Source organism: Rhinopithecus roxellana, chromosome 2 (assembly GCF_007565055.1).
Source record: "Rhinopithecus roxellana isolate Shanxi Qingling chromosome 2, ASM756505v1, whole genome shotgun sequence".
Classification (NCBI taxonomy): Eukaryota; Metazoa; Chordata; class Mammalia; order Primates; family Cercopithecidae; genus Rhinopithecus; species Rhinopithecus roxellana.
In genome coordinates, this window is record NC_044550.1 from 56,042,530 (window position 1) to 56,061,320 (window position 18,791).

The 18,791-nt window shown below is 35.0% G+C and overlaps 1 protein-coding gene across 4 annotated transcripts in view; it reads right to left on the reverse strand.

Annotated features, from left to right (window-relative positions):
- LRBA (LPS responsive beige-like anchor protein) overlaps nt 1-18,791 on the reverse strand; it is a 779,214-nt gene that overhangs the window by 84,883 nt on the left and 675,540 nt on the right. For all 4 annotated transcript variants that reach the window (XM_030916318.1, XM_010372523.2, XM_030916327.1 and 1 more), the window contains one exon: nt 1,244-1,411. In XM_030916318.1, the coding sequence (XP_030772178.1) occupies nt 1,244-1,411 (168 nt within the window). The remainder of the gene's footprint in view (nt 1-1,243; nt 1,412-18,791) is intronic.

Genomic DNA, 18,791 nt, shown 5'->3' on the forward strand with positions numbered 1-18,791 from the left:
CCAAAATGAACAACAACAACAAAAAAAAGTAAATAGGCCTATGCTATTTTATCCCAACAATAAAATTATGCACTGTTTTGTAACACTACCTGTATGTTGTTCTCACCTCAATATCTTTAGGGAATTCTATATATATTCTGTATCATACACTCAATTGATGTTCTGATAAAATAAAAAAAACCCTGAAGGAGTATTTTCAAAAAACTGAACAACTGGAAGAGTCTTTAAGAGTTTATGTCACCCAATTCTCTGCCACCACAGTTTTAAAAACTGAAACGTAGCAATTTAAAACTTGGGCAGTTTAATGCAAGTGTACATTTAGTACACAGTGCTTTTGTGTGCATACTAACTTATCTAGCACATAAGCCAGGTGATAATACGGCAATTTATTTAAATATGTACTTATATATCTTCTGCGTGATCAGGTCTTAGTAGAAGTATAAAAGAATGAATCAAGTGCTAGGGAAAAATGACAAATCTCACACATTACAAATAATGTTTCCTTTAAAATGATATCTAACTTTCCCCAGGAATCAAAGCTCCTGGTTTCCTAAATGCAGTTGTGTTCTAAAATTGTACAGATTAAGGTTGCATCATTCAATTCTATAATTTTTCATATGAAGTATACTGGAATTAGAAGGATGCATAATTAGATTTGAAATACTAAAAAAAAGTAAGGTCTTCTACAGACTTTTTGGTGAGTGCTGCATTTGCCAAAACCATGTTTAAGTGTTTTACTTGAGAAAATAAATGACAAGAATAAAACAAGTTCAATAACATCTAACAACAATTTGATGACATAGGAAAGATTTGGACTTCAACCCCCACCATTAACTTCTATGTGGTTATATATGTTCTTAGGTATTATACATAAATATGTTTTATCACATTTCAATAAATTTATGCTCATAATCATATCTCTTTAATGAATTATTACTATTTTCCTACAAAAATCATGTGAGTAACCCGCAAAGTTATATAAAATTATAAATAAGATTATCGATACCTTAACAGGTTCGAATAGAAAAAGCTGTCATCTTATATTGGGTCAAACATTTTGTTGGAAGGAATCTCTGGGTTCAAGTTCTTGCTAGGTCACTGAGAGACTATTCTGCTTAAGGCACTTTACATCTAGTTTCAGTTTCTTCATCAGTAAAATCAAAGGATGGAGGAGGTGTTCTCTAGCTCCTTCTAGTTTAAATATACCTGACTATAAGTTGCTTTCTCAATTCAGATAACTTACCTCTCTCAACACAGGATCAGTTATTGAATTCAGATTGACAGCTCCTTCATAGGTCAAGTAATAGAACACATTGAGGGCTCGGACAGCCTCTGGTCCTTGCTGTTTATAGCCAAAAATGAGATCAATCCATTGGTGAAGCTGGCAGGAAACAAACTCACTCTCCAGAGCCTGAAAAAAAGATACAGATTGTATTACTATGTTGAATTCCTTTTTAAAAATGTAGAGAGACACTTAGAGCAAGCAGTAAAGTTTAACACTAACTTTACTGCGAACAAAGATTTTTAAAAAACAAAACTTGTGGCTGCGGTGGCTCACGCCTGTAATCCCAGCACTCTGGGAGGCCAAGGTGGGCAGATCATGAGGTCAGGAGTTTGAGACCAGCTTGGCCAACATGGCGAAACCCGGTCTCTACTAAAAATACAAAAATTAGCTGGGTGTGGTGGCCCGCGCCTGTAATCCCAACTACTCAGGAGGCTGAGGCGGGAGAATCGCTTGAACCTGGAAGGCGCAAGTTGCAGTAAGCCAAGATCACGCCATTGCACTCCAGCCTGGACGACAAGAGCGAAACTCCATCTCAAAACAACAACAACAACAACAACAACAAAAACTTATCTGACAGCCTAGTTTCTACCAGAATCTGTCCTCCTTTGTTTACAATTAGAGGTTTTCCGGCACTTGGCATAATTAATTATACTAAATGTGTAAGTTTCAGTATTCTTCTACTGTACTGACAGCACTGAGGACCAGGACTGGGCTTATCTTGGTCACATTTGTAACTCAGAGCCTGACAGGTACTCGATTTATGCTTCAAAGAAAGGAGGCCGTACAAGACAAAGACTATTTTGGGAAACCAAATGTGAAAATGTTAAAAATTTACTATCCACTTGAAATATTTATTATTTTTCTAGAATTAAAATATTTTGTAGCCTATTTCAACATTTGTAACCAAATTATTTAGTTATGTTGATTGAGTTCTTATGCTAACAAATTAGATCTTGTGGGGGATACTTATAATTACTGAATTTTTATTCTAGGTATTAATATCAAACCTGACCAAATATTTGATGCTATTAACATAATAGTGCCTGATAAATAATGAATGAACACAATCAAGTAGTTGGTTGAGATCCTAGGTACAAGATCCATTTCCTATCCATCATTATATTCCCAGTTACAAGTGCTGTGCCTAAAACATAATAGATGTCAATAAATGTTTGGTGAATTTAATAACATGATAAATACTAAAGAGTTCTAAAAACTAAAGAGATTTTTTAGGAAAGTATTCATCTTTATATTATTTAATATTGTTCAAAATCATTCCAACATAAAAGTTTAGCATTATGGATTAGTTTAACAATAAATAATTATATTAAAATCAAAGAGTTTTCAAACATAAACTCCGAAGCTTAATTAAAAGTATACAGAAGGCTGGGCGCGGTGACTCATGCCTGTAATCCCACCACTTTGGGAGGCTGAGGCAGGCAGATCACGAGGTCAGGAGATAGAGATCATCCTGGCTAACACAGTGAAACCCTGTCTCTGCTAAAAATACAAAAAATTAGCTGGGCGTGGTGGCGGGCGCCTATAGTCCCAGCTACTCGGGAGGCTGAGGCAGGAGAATGGCATGAATCCAGAAGGTGGAGCTTGCAATGAGCTGAGATCTGGCCACTGCACTCCAGCCTGGGCGACAGAGCAAGACTTTGTCTCGAAGAAAATAAAAATAAAAAAGTATACAGTAATCCCCCCTCATCCACAGGGGTTATGTTCCAAGATCCCCAGTAGATGCCTGAATCTGCGAATAGTACCAAACCCTATACCTATATGTACTATGTTTTTTCCTATACATAAATACCTATGATAAAGTTTAATTTATAAATTAGGCACGGTAAGAGATAAACAACAATAACAACAAACTTGAACAATAATGATATACTGTAAAAATGTATATACCATAATAAACGTTATGTAAATGTGGTCTCTGTCTCTACCTCAAAGTATCTGATTATACTGTACTCACACATTTTCAGATCTTGGTTAAACACAGGTAACTGGAATTCTGGAAAGCAAAACTGTGGATAAGGAGGAGACTGCTATACCAACTTATATCTGGTAATGTATCTCATTGAAATTGATTCTTATATTTAGAGAAGTCTATGATTGTCATGTATTTTCAGTATGGCTTGCTGCTATGTTATAAGAGATCTGCTGGTTTTAAAACAAAACTGACCAACTTATATAGCAAGTAACCAATGTGATATAAACCATCTTGTGACAAAAGACGTTCCTATTCCTTTACATGTGGACACTTGTGTAAAGATATGCTTTATTAAAATAAGTACCTATGAAAAAGAAATGTTTATAAATACAAAAAATATATTTCCTTTAATATTTAACACAGCTTCACAATATATCACAAATATAAAATTGAAAACATAATTTTGTAAACAAAACTCTAGGCAGCCTATTCTCACATTCCAAAGTATACCTTAAATGAAATATGCCTTACAAATATTTAGCTAGTTTCAATTGAGAAAGTTACTGTTTTAGACATCTCTTTTAAAATGCTTTACATTTACAAATTTATTAAACAGATATGACAGCACAAAACTGCTTCACATGTTACTTGAAATAAGAAGAGAGAAGCTTGTGATAACTTTAAGTAAATGCCTATTTTAAGTACATAAATTTGAAAAAAATCTAGGAACTACTAATGCAAGTTACACACAGAAATGATACGTTGGTTTCATTAACTGAGACCTTGGGTAGGGATGGGGGTAGGGGGTAGGCACATTTACAATGACACATAAAAACAGCAATTGTCTTAATTTGTGTGCAGTGCACTCCACACAAAAGCCCTAAATATGTTCAAATTAGAGCAAGCTGCTTGATTGTCACTGCAGTCTCATGTCACATTAATGCATGACAAACATTAAACCATACACTTAAATGGCAATTTATATCATTTAAATGTTTACTGCCAGACTAGCTCATCACTCATTTAAATGTGACTTTCTGACAGCTAATTTCAGTTAATTTTCTCCAATTCACTTAATTAGAACTTTCAATCAGGGAAGGACCTACACATATCTTCACGCTTACATCCTTTTTGGTGGCTGTTCGAAATCTGAGTTCATAAACTGCCGAAAAGCTCTACTATAACAGATTAGCATATAATATCTCTGAGTTTGCAAAAAATATGACTCTGTGAAGCAAACTTACAGTATATACTCTTAGAAAGAACCTATACTTATTTATGTAAATAGTACTCTCGCCAGTAGTTTAAATAAAAACCATGTAGTTCATATACACACACTAGTGAAACAATAAAAAAAAATCTGCATCCAAGCTAATTAAAAATTAATGATTTCAAAATTGTTTAATAAGATAAAACAGTCAGGAGTCTCTTGAGTGTCCATGGTGTTGTGATTTGAGACCATAAAATTCTAGAAGGCTCAGCAAATGACAAAGTACAAATGAATTTCCTCAATATTAAAGCTCTAAAAACTAGGGCAATTTTATTTTGTGTGTCACCAGACAAAGAACTGTTGAGTTTAACCTTACAGTTGACTACTTCTTTATGCACACTCAAAATGGTAAAGTTGGTTAGATTTCAATGCTTAAAGCTTTGCATCTTGATACTGCATCAGAATTTTAAGCAAAAATGCTGAAAGGAAAGCTACTGTGTGTGCTCATATCAAGCTGCAAACACACATGCAGAGATCGCCACAATGCCATGGTTCAGACCTCACCTTACACTGTCATAGGTCGGTCCTTAAGGAACTGACCAGTAATTCGCGGAACTATTGGCAAAATCACTTCCAGAAGTTGATAAACACATTACCTTCATGAATAAACTTTAAATAATTTCTCAAACACTCAACTAAAAATCCCATTGGTCAGCTTCAAGCATGTCTTGCAATACACCAAAGCTATAAAAAGGGAACTAAAAGAACAATGTGGTAAGTATAAGAGAATTCCAAGAAGTTTCAAAGTCATTTCAGTACAAAGTCAGTTCAGAACTTTAATATCCTTTTGCTATCAGTGAATGACAACTACCTAACCAAAAATAGGTAATGTACTTAAGACTTGAGGGAAGAGAGGACAGGCAGGAAGAAATTAAGGGAAAAAATACAAACAATATAATTCAAAATGGAATACCCTGAGGTTTCCTTTTATAACTCCCATTTTTAAGATTTAAAAACATAAATCATGAAATCTATATTAAAATACCTTTTTTATATATTGATTTTTAAAAAAATTCTTCAAAGACAGAAAATTCTCATTTAGATCTACATTTTTAGTTACAAAAAAATGAAAAATGCCAGTGGAATGCTGAGCATTTGAGATTTTTCAAAGCCTTCAAAACCGACAGTCCTCATTAAGCCTGGAGTTAAATACGGTTTGCAGCTAGGGGATAGTAACATTCTTCCCATGCTGCTCTCAAACCTAACCAATCAATTGTTAGTACTCCCCTAGCAGACTGCATACATCATTTACATCCAATGTGTGCTCTGAGTAAAATTTGTAAAAAAGAAAATCCACTAAAATGTCCAACACAATACAATAATATTCAACCTCATCTGCGTTATTATAAAATAAATCAGTAACTAATGTCCAATTGTTAAGGATCAGATAAGACTATGAAAAAACTATCATATGAAACCTCACATGAATTGTCAATCCAATCCAGGGGGACTCATATTAGTGCTGACAAACTGTCTTGGGGCTGATATCTGTTTTTTTTTTAATGAGATCTATTAGGCAGAGTAAAAGACTTCAGATATGCTAAAAACTACAGTATACAGATGTCAAATACACTTATTACTAACTTTCATTTGTTTGTTCTGCATACAGAATATCAACAAATGAAAGCTTTAAGATTATGAAGATAATAGTAAATTATTCATAAATAGGAGGTTTTTATAACCCTGTGTCAGAAATAATTACAATGTGTGTGTGTGTATATATATGTGTGTCTGTGTGCATGTTTAGCAAATCTCACTGAAAGAACACAATCTGTGCTTTCCTGAAACTAACCCACTTAAGAAGTAGATTATTTCTTTATAAAAAGTGTTATATAAAATTATTCTTGTTTTCTATAGTGGAGTCAAAAAACATGATAACATATAGAAACAGCTTTTTCTGAGAAACTCTAGGCTATTTAAGAATAAAAATTCTAAACTGAAAGGCATTAACCATGTATTTAATCTACACATGCATTAGTGATACACTAGCAATTTCCTTTTGCTTTCAAAAAACCAAATTTTTGCCAATGTGAAAATTATGTAAAAGTCAAGAAAACCAATTTCAATCAACAAAGGAAATTATTAGATAACTGTTTACCTCAAGAGCAAGAAACCTTATTTGTTTATTATTTATGTTTCTCATACTTGTCATTCCCAGCTTAATGCTAATATTTACTTATTCTTTGGCTAAACATTCTCATACCACTCCATTAAGAAAAGAAACTAAATAAAAACTAGTGATATCTATGAGATAAATGATTTTTATAAAAACTTAAATAAAAAGATCAAATATTCTTTATACACTTTTTATGACCAGAGAGAATAGGCCTAGGCAGCCCAGATAAACATTTCTGCACACCTGTACTACTAATTCCACTCCCAGGCTTCTTGAAGGCCCAAGGTACAAAGGTTCTGAGATATAAAATGCCATAGCTGTAAGTTTCAAATGAGAAAATGAAAATCACTGATTAACTCTCCTGACTTTGATATACATTTACTTATAAGATATATTTAATCATATTTATAATGAATGAAACATCCATTTTGTAAAATTTTAATTGTACTTATAATTAAGAGTCTTAATTCATGTGAACATAGATAATATGTTTTAAAGGAACTGACATTTAGATTGGCAAGGCGGTAATATACAAAGTTATAAACTTGGAATTTTAAGTATTTTTCATTTTAAATCCATGTAATACGGCCTTCTTCCTATACAAACACATACACAGAGATTTAAAATGAACTGGTCTGTTATGTTTGCATGTGCTGGATTTCAAACACTAGTGGTAATGTTTCCTTAACATTGATATATGACCTTTGTAATTTACATTGAAGAAAGCTGTTTTTTTCAGCCTAATTAGAACTGTTTCAAATTTTCCTGGTAAATATATGATATAAAGTCCTTTCAACTTTTTTATTCTAGAGTTTCTTTCCATGTCAACTTTGTTCCAATCAAAATATGCTTTGAATTAAATGATTTTGATTGAATATGTGGATCACATTTCACTTCTAAGATGTAAAGTCCAAAAAGGAAAAGTTTAGCCTGTTCAAACAAAGCAAGAGCAGCCACTTTGCGGAAAGCTATTCACATTTAAGAAGACTGACAAATTGTTTGTGTGCACCATTAGGTCTAGTTTCTGCAATAGTTGCCAGATTTCCTGTCCCCCTAATAAGAGGCATTAACTCCTTAAATGCTGGCTCTGAATTTGCAGTGAAACTGAGTGACTTTAGCAAATTTCAATTTTATCTATAGGTAAATTTCCTTATTTGAAATGAATCTAAAGAAAATAAAAGAAAATTTGTGTTAACTATGTTGTATCAAAACTTTCTAACGAAGGTCACAGAAAATTAACATTTTTTCATATTGGATGGATATAAATTCAGAATACAAATATGTTTTATAAATGGGGCTTGCCAGAATTGACAAATTCACATCAATCCTCATCTTAAAAAAAATGCATAAATTTAACTAATTTAAAGATTATGTCTTCAGGTAAAACACAATGGAAATATGTAATAAACTACAATCCAATAATATGAGCACCAATTTCCTCTATACTGATTATATATAAATCACAATGCTTCAGACTTCAGCTGTTTATCTTAATATACATATATATCAAAAATGTGAAACAAGCTTTATACTATTTACAAATAACAATTTAATTTTGAGAGCTTAAAAATGTGTGAAGTTGTGACATTAAGATTAATAAGTCTTGAGGCCCAAGAAGGTAAAAATGGACGATCAAAGATTTAGGGAAAAAACTGTGGGATGCTAAGAATAAAAATTGTTATCAGACAGTTTTAAAAAATGAAATTTAGTCAACAACATATTGAAGTTCAGCCTGAAAAGCAGATAGAGAAATCACTAAAAGGGGTTCTGTACTTCTATACTGTCCTTGAACTGTTGGGCAGAAGAGATATTTTGAGCCAGCAGCACACAGTTCATTTCTACATTTGTATCATTACTAAAGAAAAGCATGAGTTAGTATCGTATCTTGATATAACCATCAAGCACTTGTGCATCTTTTGGCAGGAGAATCATTCTGTCTACGATTGTTATTGTGTAGTTTTAAATGGACTAGTCAACCAGCTGTTATATATTTTACACACTGAAGGCCATGTTTCCTTTGAAATTCATAGTTTTAATCTCAACTGAAGTCTGTATTGCTGTGTGCCAAGATCAAAAGGATTAGACAAACTTGCACAATTACCTTCCTTTTCAGAGAGATGATTTTTAAAAAATGTTTAAAATACTCCTATATACTGACATTTTATCCAACTATTTTCTTTAGAACTACAGAACATTAAAACATTTAATTAACATTTCAACCTTAGGTCACTTTTCATTTAAAATCTAGGAATTCACAACATACAGATATGTTAAACTAATTACAGTATCACAAACATAGGGATATTGAGCTTTAAAAAAAATGCTAGTAAAAATGGATGGGGAAAATTATACCTATTTCTTGTATCTGTTTGCATTTTGCAAGCTTTTGTTCAGAAAATAATTCATAAAGCTTACAGTGATATATATGCAGCAAGAAACATTTAACAAAAGAGAAGTGAGGCAATGCAAAATTTAAAATAAGGAGATATCACATAAAAACCGTGAAATTCCAAAATACTTGTTTTAACAAATCTATATATGATGAGCCATGTATTTGCTGCTAAGCTTTCTAGCAGGCAACATAAAGAAAGAAACACGAACAATTACAGGAGACAAAAATGACCATAATGTAAAAACAAACCAGATGGCCTGGAAAAACACATTATTTCTATTTGTAAGATAAGAAATTCCTCCCTTGGCAATATGATGGAATCCAGGTATGCAACTCTCAGAGGGGCTGAGTTAATCCTGAGATAGATTTAAAGTATAGACAAACGGGGAGACCACATATTCTTCAGATAATCTTGCATAAACATTATTTCTCTTAGGGAGGCTTTGAATGGTAGGTTCTAGATTGTGCTACATGACAAGTACCTGGAATGCAGCCATTTTATTTTGTAAGTTAAATGCAGAGCTAATATGCTTCAATAACAGGTAAACTGAGTCCCAGGACTAATAACCTCTTAAGAATGTGAAGAGCATAAGGAGAAGGACACATCCTGTATGAAAGGCAGGCTCACCATCACTTGGAAGGTAGACTAGCCTACCTTAAAACAGGCTCAAAGGTAAACTTTCTCACATAGATAAATATGTATGAAAAACTTCCAAATTCCAAACATGATGCTCTAATATTTACAGACATTAAAATGTTTAAAACAGGTAGACTAGATGTTCAACTCTTTAAAAAATTAGTAAAGTATTCCTAGAAACTTAATGTTGAGGACTTTAAGTTGCTATTATGCTTTCTAAGATAAACTAGTTAAAAACATAGTTATAAGTAATTAAAATATTAATCTAAAGTGGTCAATTATCCACCTAGGTATAGAAAATGAATAGGTTTCCTCTTCAGCAGCCATCACAAAAGGTATTAATTTACTGTATGAACTCTGATAGGTTTTATATTATATAGTCAGTTACAAAAGGAAGGAAAACAAAATAAAAAAAATTTAATCCCTTCCCATTTGCTTATCCATATAGATCTGATAAATACTAGCAGTCTCTTGCCTTTGAAGATGGCCAGACCAGAATCTCTACTTATTGCCAGATGTAGTTTAATCCCATGAGGACTCCAGACAAAAACAAGGAGCTGTCTGCATGGCACCAATGATTCCCTGGACTTACTGCCATAAACTTATATTGGCAAATCAAAATCCTTGGCAAAGTAGAACATTTATTATGTCATTACTCCTAAGACTATCCAATAAAGAAAAACTTGAATTAAAAAAAAAGCAAAAGTTGCTGAATATAAAGCATTAAGTTCAGCCAGAGAATCAAATTACATCTGCACTTACTTTGTGTATGCGATTGTATACTTGTATATTATATAGGACTAAAAGTATACATTCTGCAACTTTCTATTAATGTTAGCATCTCTCTAATCTATTCATTCAATAAATATTTATTGAGTAGTTACTATTGGTCTTGTGCTAGACTCTGGAGACACTGAAATGAGACATCCCTTTGGAAGAAGAGTGGGGAGCAAAGGTCAGCTCTAAGACTACTACTACAGTCTAAGTGAGAGGTAGTGAGAACCTTAGTCAAGAAAATAGCATCAGGAGTGAAGAGGGGACAGATTTTAGAAAGATTTAAGATACAAGTTATTACTTATAGCAACTGATTACCAGTGTGAGGGGTGAAGAAAAACAAATGTAGGGTGATCAGTTTGGACCTTAACCATACTAAAGGAGAAATTGTTTACATGGTAAAAGATTAGTTGAGTTTTGAACTTAGTATTAATATTTTGGACTTTCTTTAATAGGCTTGAAATTAACCCTAAGCCTTTGCTTTGGATCTAAGGCTAAGAATTTTAATGGAAGTTTGTATACTATTAAAGTATTAAAATATGCTTGACCAGGTGCGGTGACTCACGCCTGTGATCCCAGCACCTTGGGAGTCCGAAGTGGGTGGATCACGAGGTCAGGAGTTTAAGACCAACCTGGCCAACAAGGTGAAACCCCATCTCTACTAAAAAATACAAAAATTAGCTGGGCGTGGTGACATGCATCTGTAATCCCAGCTACTCAGGAGGCTGAGGCAGGAGAATCTCTTGAATCCAGGAGGCGGAGGTTGCAGTGAGCCAAGATCACACCACTGCACTCCAGCCTGGGTGACAGAGAAAGACTCCGTCTCAAAAAAAAAAAAAAAAAAGCCACCAAAAAAAAAAAGAAAGTATGCTTGTGTTCAATAGTGGAATGCACAGGCCAAAAAAATTCTGTGTAACAAAATCACCCCAAGGATTTTATACCAGTGCTGTACAACAGAAATATATCCATGCCAGATATGCAATTTAAAATTGTCTAGTAGCCACATTTTTTTAATTTATAAAAAATATTTTTTTAAAAAATGAGACAGTTTCTTGCTGTGTTGCCCAGTTCAGTCTTGAACTCCTGAGCTCAAGCAAACCTCCTGCCTTGGCCTTCCAAATTGCTGGGATTACAGGCGTAAGTCACCATGGCCTGCCTATAGTAGCCACATTTTTAAAAGTGAAAAAAAAAAGGTAAAACTGTTTTAATGACATGGTAATATTTTATCAAGAATATACAAAATATCATTTCAACATGCAATTAACATAAAAATTATTTTATATTAAATCTCAGAAATCTGGTATACATTTTACACTTACAATGGACAGCACATGTTGATCAGACTAGCCACATTTCAAGTGATCAACAACCACGTATGACTCGTGGTTATCAACTGGATGGTGAGGCTTTATTCAGTTCCAAACACTGAATCTGCATCCAGATTTTGATTCAAGACAGAATGCAGGAGTTAACAATACTTAACACTTTTAAAATACACCTTATCTTACTGAAAATAAAGATAACCCTTACAAAGTACAAAGTAACTGCCAGACTAAAATGACCTTCAACGCAGTTTTGAAGAGGCTATTACAATTCTCAGTGCCATGAAGAATGGCTATACCTTAGAATATGACAGCAGAAATATAACATCTTCAAGTGTGAAACAGACATAATGTCCTACAGTGTAGATTCTTCAGCTACTTATAGATCTCTGAAGAAATGTGGCAGCATCTGAAAGATGGCATTATGACTATCCTCTAAACAATAAAGGTAAAAGGGCTAATTCTACCAACTATGTTGTCATCTATAAACTTTCCATTCTTAAAGGTCCTTAGAGTTCTTACATTTTGGCTACTCAGCTCTATCAGTTATGTCCTTTAAGAATTACCATATAGCCATAGACTACAACTTAGTATAGGGGACATAATCTTTGCTGAAAGTCAGATATATGAAATCTGTAATGTGCATGTATTCACAAAACTCATAAAAAACACTTCATTTTAGTAGCAAATAACGAGTCTCTGTCTACTTCTAGAGATGTTTTAACATCTACAGTAACACTCTGACTCCCAAAATTTTGGGTCTGATTCTTTCTGCATTTTCAATTGAATAATGATTAGTTAATAGAGTCAGTCTTTTAAAATTATTATTATATTATTATTATTATTTATTTTTTTGAGACGGAGTCTCGCTCTGTCGCCCGGGCTGGAGTGCAGTGGCGCGATCTCAGCTCACTGCAAGCTCCGCCTCCCGGGTTTACACCATTCTCCTGCCTTAGCCTCCCGAGTAGCTGGGATTACACGCGCCCGCCACCTCACCCGGCTAGTTTTTTGTACTTTTTAGTAGAGACGGGGTTTCACTGTGTTAGCCAGGATGGTCTCAATCTCCTGACTTCATGATCCACCCGTCTCGGCCTCCCAAAGTGCTGGGATTACAGGCTTGAGCCACCGTGCCCGGCCAAAATTATTTTTAAGTAGCCATGAATACATATGCAATAGAGACTTCTTGCAAGAGTTAAATACATTTGTTATTTATGTTTTCTTACCTCCCTTTCACTTCTTAACTAGTTTCTCCTCTTTCTGTTACAGGCACACCACTGAAAATGTTTTTGCAAAGATTACTAACTGTCTGAATCCAATGAATGCTCATCTTTTCTCATTTCACCTCTGCATTATGGTGTTTGTTTCTCTTTCTTCTTCTCCTCACTTGACACTTTCTCTCCAGATTCTCTTTCTACATTTCTGATTTTCCTATTCATTTTCTTAATATAGGGTCTTTTTCCTCTAACATTTCAGTGTTTATTCTCCTCAAGATTCAGTCCCAGGCCCTCTGCCTCAGGTATAACCCAGGCTAGATGAGCCACACTTCAATTACTTCAACCAACAATTACTACCCTCTCTGGAGCTTCAAATCCAAAATGCCAACTGCCATCACACTACTTTTTTTTTTTTTTTTTTTTGAGATGGAGTCGCACTCTGTTGCCCAGGCTGGAGTGCAGTGGCGCAATCTCAGCTCACTGCAAGCTCCACCTCCCGGGTTCACACCATTCTCCTGCCTTAGCTTCCCGCGTAGCTGGGACTACAGGCACCCACGACTATGCCTGGCTAATTTTTGTATTTTTAGTAGAGATGGAGTTTCACTGTGTTAGCCAGGATGGTCTGGATCTCCTGACCATGTGATCCGCTCGCCTTGGACTCCCAAAGTGCTGGGATTACAGGCATGAGCCACTGCGCCTGGCCCATCACACTACTTTTTTTGCTGTGCTTCACATAACTCAAACTTAATATATCAAAAACGAAATGAATAGTATTTCCTCTGACACTTGCTCCTTTTCTTGTCTTTCTGGTGAGGGACTAGGTCCTTCATCTAGCCAGCCAATTCAGAAATGTGGCAGTCACCTTGACTTCTCCTTTCCCCTCTCCCTACAAAACTTTATCTCATCAGACAATAAGCCTCCTAAATATCTTCCCAATTCATTCTTTCTTTTCCTTTCACTGGGACTACCTTTGGTCTCATGCTTCATTATTTCTTTGTTCAATTATTCTATCGGTATCCAAACTGTTTGTTTACCTCTAAAATGTCCCTCTTCAATCCCTCCTCCATATGAACTGCTATCTAAAACCTGGCCCAGTCACTGCTCTCCTTAAAGCTTTTCTCCTTTCCCTATAGCCGTGGATCTCCAACTTTAACACACACCAAAATTAGCTGGAGAACTTGTTAAAACAGGCTGCAATCCACAGTCACAGTCTCTGTTTCAGTAGATCAGGGGCAGAGACCAAGAATTTGCCCTTATAACAAGATCTCAGGTGATATTGATGCTGCTGGTCCAGGAACTCCTTTTGGCCACCACCTCCCCAAAGAAAAAAGTTCATACTATTTACGAGGCATTAAAGATTTTTTCGTACAATCTGCCTCCAGCCATAAATTTCCATACACACCACCCACAGTTCTCTCAAACACATACTTCAGTCTACCACCTGAATTAAGTTTAGCTCATGTGGCTGCATGCAGTGGCTCGTGCCTGTATTCCCAGCACACTGGGAGGCTGAGATAGGTGGGTCACTTGAGCCCAGGAGTTTGAGATCAGCCTGGCAGCCTGGGCAACATGATGAAACCCCATCTCTACTAAAAATACAAAAAATAAAAAATAAAAAATAGCAAGGCATGGTAGAGTGCTTGTAGTCCCAGCTACTTGGGAGGCACATGTGGGAGGATCACTTGAGCCTGGGCAGTTGAGGCTGCAGTGAGCTGTGATTGTGCCACTGTACTCTGGCCTGGACGACAGAGTGAAACCTTGTCTCAAAAAACAAAGCAAAGCAAAACAAAAAACAGTTTAGCTCATGTGCAGTACTATAACCTTGATATCTTTGTTCACACAGCTTCTTATATCTGTAATGTCCATTCCATCATCTTACTCCCTGCCTGGCAAACCCCTATTCATTCTCAAAGACTAAGGTTCAATGTGGGTTCCTTGGCTAAGCCTTCCTCAACCTTCCCCAGAAACAGAACAAGGCATTTCCTCTTTGGGTCCCAGAATATATATTTATTCTCTCTCTTTCTCTCTTTGTGTCTCTCTCTATATATAATGTTAAATGCTTTCATGGTAATCTTGCTACTCCTTCATGGTATATATTACAAGTATCGTATTTATTATATTACATGTTATCACAAGTTATATATTTATTTGTTTACTTTTTTATTTATTATCTATCTCACTTACTAAACAATATATTCCAAAAGGGCAGGTACTGTATACCATCTTTCTCACTGCTGTATAACCAGTATGTAGTAGGTACTCACAAAATATTTGTAGAATGAATGACTATATCACTTAATCTATTTCTCTAATTAGTTACTGTCATGTCTGTCTGCTTCTCATAATGGCAGCCCCAAAGGGCAGGTGTCACAGTCTTCCAATTTTGTGATCACAGATCTAGTTATCCAGTAGGTCCCTAATACATGTCTGTTGAATGAATGAATGGCATTTAAGAAATTCCTCTGATTTACCACAATTCAATGTCTATGCTGAGGGACTGCGATCTTAAAGCACTGTATAAGAAGCGTGAAATTGACCATAGCCACTTTACTTGGTTGATACAGTGCTGGTTTGCCAGGGTTATAGAAAATGTGAAAAATTTCTGTGATTACTAGCCACTGCAAAATGAGCTGTCTGCAGTTTGTTAACCATGCAATCAAATTTGAGGTAGAATGATTACATGGGAAGGAAAAAAAGTGAAGTGGATATTAAAGTATCATCTTTCAAGGTTTTATTTTCTCTTCAATAGTGTCCAGAAGAGAGATGCAAATGATATCCCTAATACACTTGACAAAGGCTTAAGAAAGTCAGTATGCTATGCAAAGAAAATACATCTAGTTGGAAATGCACTGTCCAACTAGACAACCACTACCACACTATAACAATACCAGCAGCACTTAACATTTAGTGAGTATTTATGCTGTGCCCAGCTTTATGCTAAATGTTTTACATGGATTATTTTATTTAATCCTAATCCTATGAGATAAGCACCACATTTTAAAAAACTTTTACAAATGAAGCTAAGAATGCTTAAACAAATTGTCTGATGTCACACAGTTAGTAAATGTCAGAGTTGTGACCTGAACCCGGATTTCTCTGACTCCTAAAGCCATATTAACCACAACACATCCTTTTCAACCAAAATTGCATTATGAAACTCTAAAAATATGAAACCATTACATAACATGGATTACTTTTCATTGGTTTCACATACATCATTTAGAAATACTAGTAATAAGTATTGCTGAGTATGTACTAAATCTGGTATGCCATGTTGATGTGGAGGCTTTATTTATAGGTTTTACTGTTCTTTCAACTGGTTTTTTGCTTTGATACATGCATTTTTAAAACGAATACATTCACCTTGTATTACAGCTTTTCTGTTTTATTAGCTGGAATGTAAGCTCCTAGAAGGTATAGATTATACCTGTATTCTTGGAACTGAGCATATAGTAGATGCCCAATAAATATTTATTGAGCTGGATAAGAAATTTATATTCTAGACCTCTTTTTCATTAATTTAACCATACATTCATTATAATATTTTATACCATAATAAAATATCATAAAAATGTATATCATAAATATATACCATAATATATATATGCACACAAAGAGAGAGAAAGTGTGTGTGTGTGAGAGAGACAGACAGAGAGAGACAGGGTGTTACTTTGTTACTCTGGCTGGAGTGCAGTGGTGTGAACACAGCTCACTGCAGCCTTGACCTCCTGGGCTCAAGTGATCATCTTGCCTCTGCCTCCCAAGTAGCTGGAACTACAAGCATGCCACCACACCCGGCGAATTTTTATATGTTTTGTAGAGACAGAGTTTCACCATGTTGCCCAGGCTGGTCTCGAACTCCTGGACTCAAGCAATCTGCCTGCCTTGGCCTCCCAAAGTGATGGGATTACAGGCATGAGCAACTGCACCCAGCCTCATGATGATGTTTTAAAAATAAACAGCCTTTAGAGCAAGACAGAGAATGATACCAATATATTAGTTGCTAAGTCCAAATACTCTTAATAAACAACCAATCCATTAAACAAAAAAAAAAAAAAACTATTTTAGGAATAGTTAATGATAGGAGTTCATTCTGCAAATTTTTAAACGTCCATGACATTAGCAATGTATGAAAATTTAGGCTGGGCGTAGCGGCTCATGCCTGTAATCCCAACACTTTGGGAGGTGAAGAAGGGCAGATCGCCTGAGGTCAGGAGTTCGAGACCAGCCTGACCAACATGGAGAAACCCCATCTCTATTAAAAATACAAAATTAGCTGGGCGTGGTGGCGCATGCCTGTAATCCCAGCTTCTTGGGAGGCTGAGGCAGGAGAATCTCTTGAACCAGGAAGGCAGAGGTTGTGGTGAGCTGAGATCCCGTCATTGTATTCCAGCCTGGGCAACAAGAGTGAAATAGGTCTCAAAAAAAAAAAAAAAAAAAAGTAATTTCATGTATTTTAATTTCTATATTTTGTTTTGACACATGAACTATTTGATTTCTTTAAATCAAACTACTGTACAGAAAGAACAGAGAAAATTTCTGTTATTTCCTATTTAAACATTCTCATGTAACTACCCAATTGGTTATATGTTTCTGTTAATATTTGGAAAATATCTTAAATACTTCCACATAATAACACTGCTCAAACTATTCAAAATATTGATTAGATTTTTGTATTTTAGAAAACGTATAGCACAAACATTATTTTTGTGATTCTAATATCTCTTAAATGTACCATTTGACAAATGCTTTTAAATTAAAATCCTAAAACTGATAAGAAACAACAGTGTCAAAGAATAAGGCTGTTCTGAGATTTTTTTTTAAGTCTTTCAGACAACTCCTGTGATAGCTGGCAAGACACATTAGAATACTATAAAGTATGAGTTGGAATCACTATCTTTATTAGATTAGGAGAACTGAATAAAGGACATAACTGTATTCACTCTGAGGCTACTATTTTCTTTCTTTGTTCTTCAAAAATATAACTCTTTCTGTAGAATGTCTACCATTGTAGTTAAATTCAACTCATAGGATGCAGTTATAAGGTCAGAATCCAGCAAAATATATTAGAAGCAATCTAAGCATTTAAATTTTTCTTAAATATGAGGTGAAAAGACAAACAGCATGGCAAGAGTTAATTGAAACATTCCTGTTTGAGAGACTGCACCGAGGAGTGGGGGCTGGTGGACAGTGAGAGGAGGGAGCTAGGCCGCGAGATGCAGAGTTAATCAGGGAGCAAATCCAAAGCCAGGCATGGATAGGCCTCACTAATGAGCCTCAAGTACCCTGCAGTGGTTTTCAAACTTAACTGGCTTCAAACGATGCCACCCCATGACAGAATGCAGCTAGCCATAAGAGGAGGGTGATTAGAATAAATGACTGGAGTAATTAACTCTGATGTGAAACCACCTGATTGGAAAAGAGAAGCCAAGAGCTATTTAGCTGATGGTCCTCCAGTAGAAAAAGGAAGCTTTCCCTTTTTCTTGTGTGGGTGTTCAGTTAGAACTCAACTCTTTCAAGTAGGTATTTGGTAGCACTAATGAAAAGCAGCTTTCATTCAAGAGCCTCTCAAGGGCCTTCCCATTCATTTTGAAAGGGGAAGAAAATAAAAGCTTCAAAGTAGAACTAATTTACTTTACTCCCCTACCTCTTAGTGAATTTTGCATTAGTGAAGTCTGCATTAGTATTTATGCTAACAAATTTACCTCCAAATAATGTCATCAAATACTAAAAATTTTATTTATAGAATAACTAGATATTAAGGCTAATTAAAATTTTTTAAATTTTCCTTTCTTTAAAAGTGTTTTAGAAAACGAAACTTATAATTTATAATTAATTGTTGATTAGT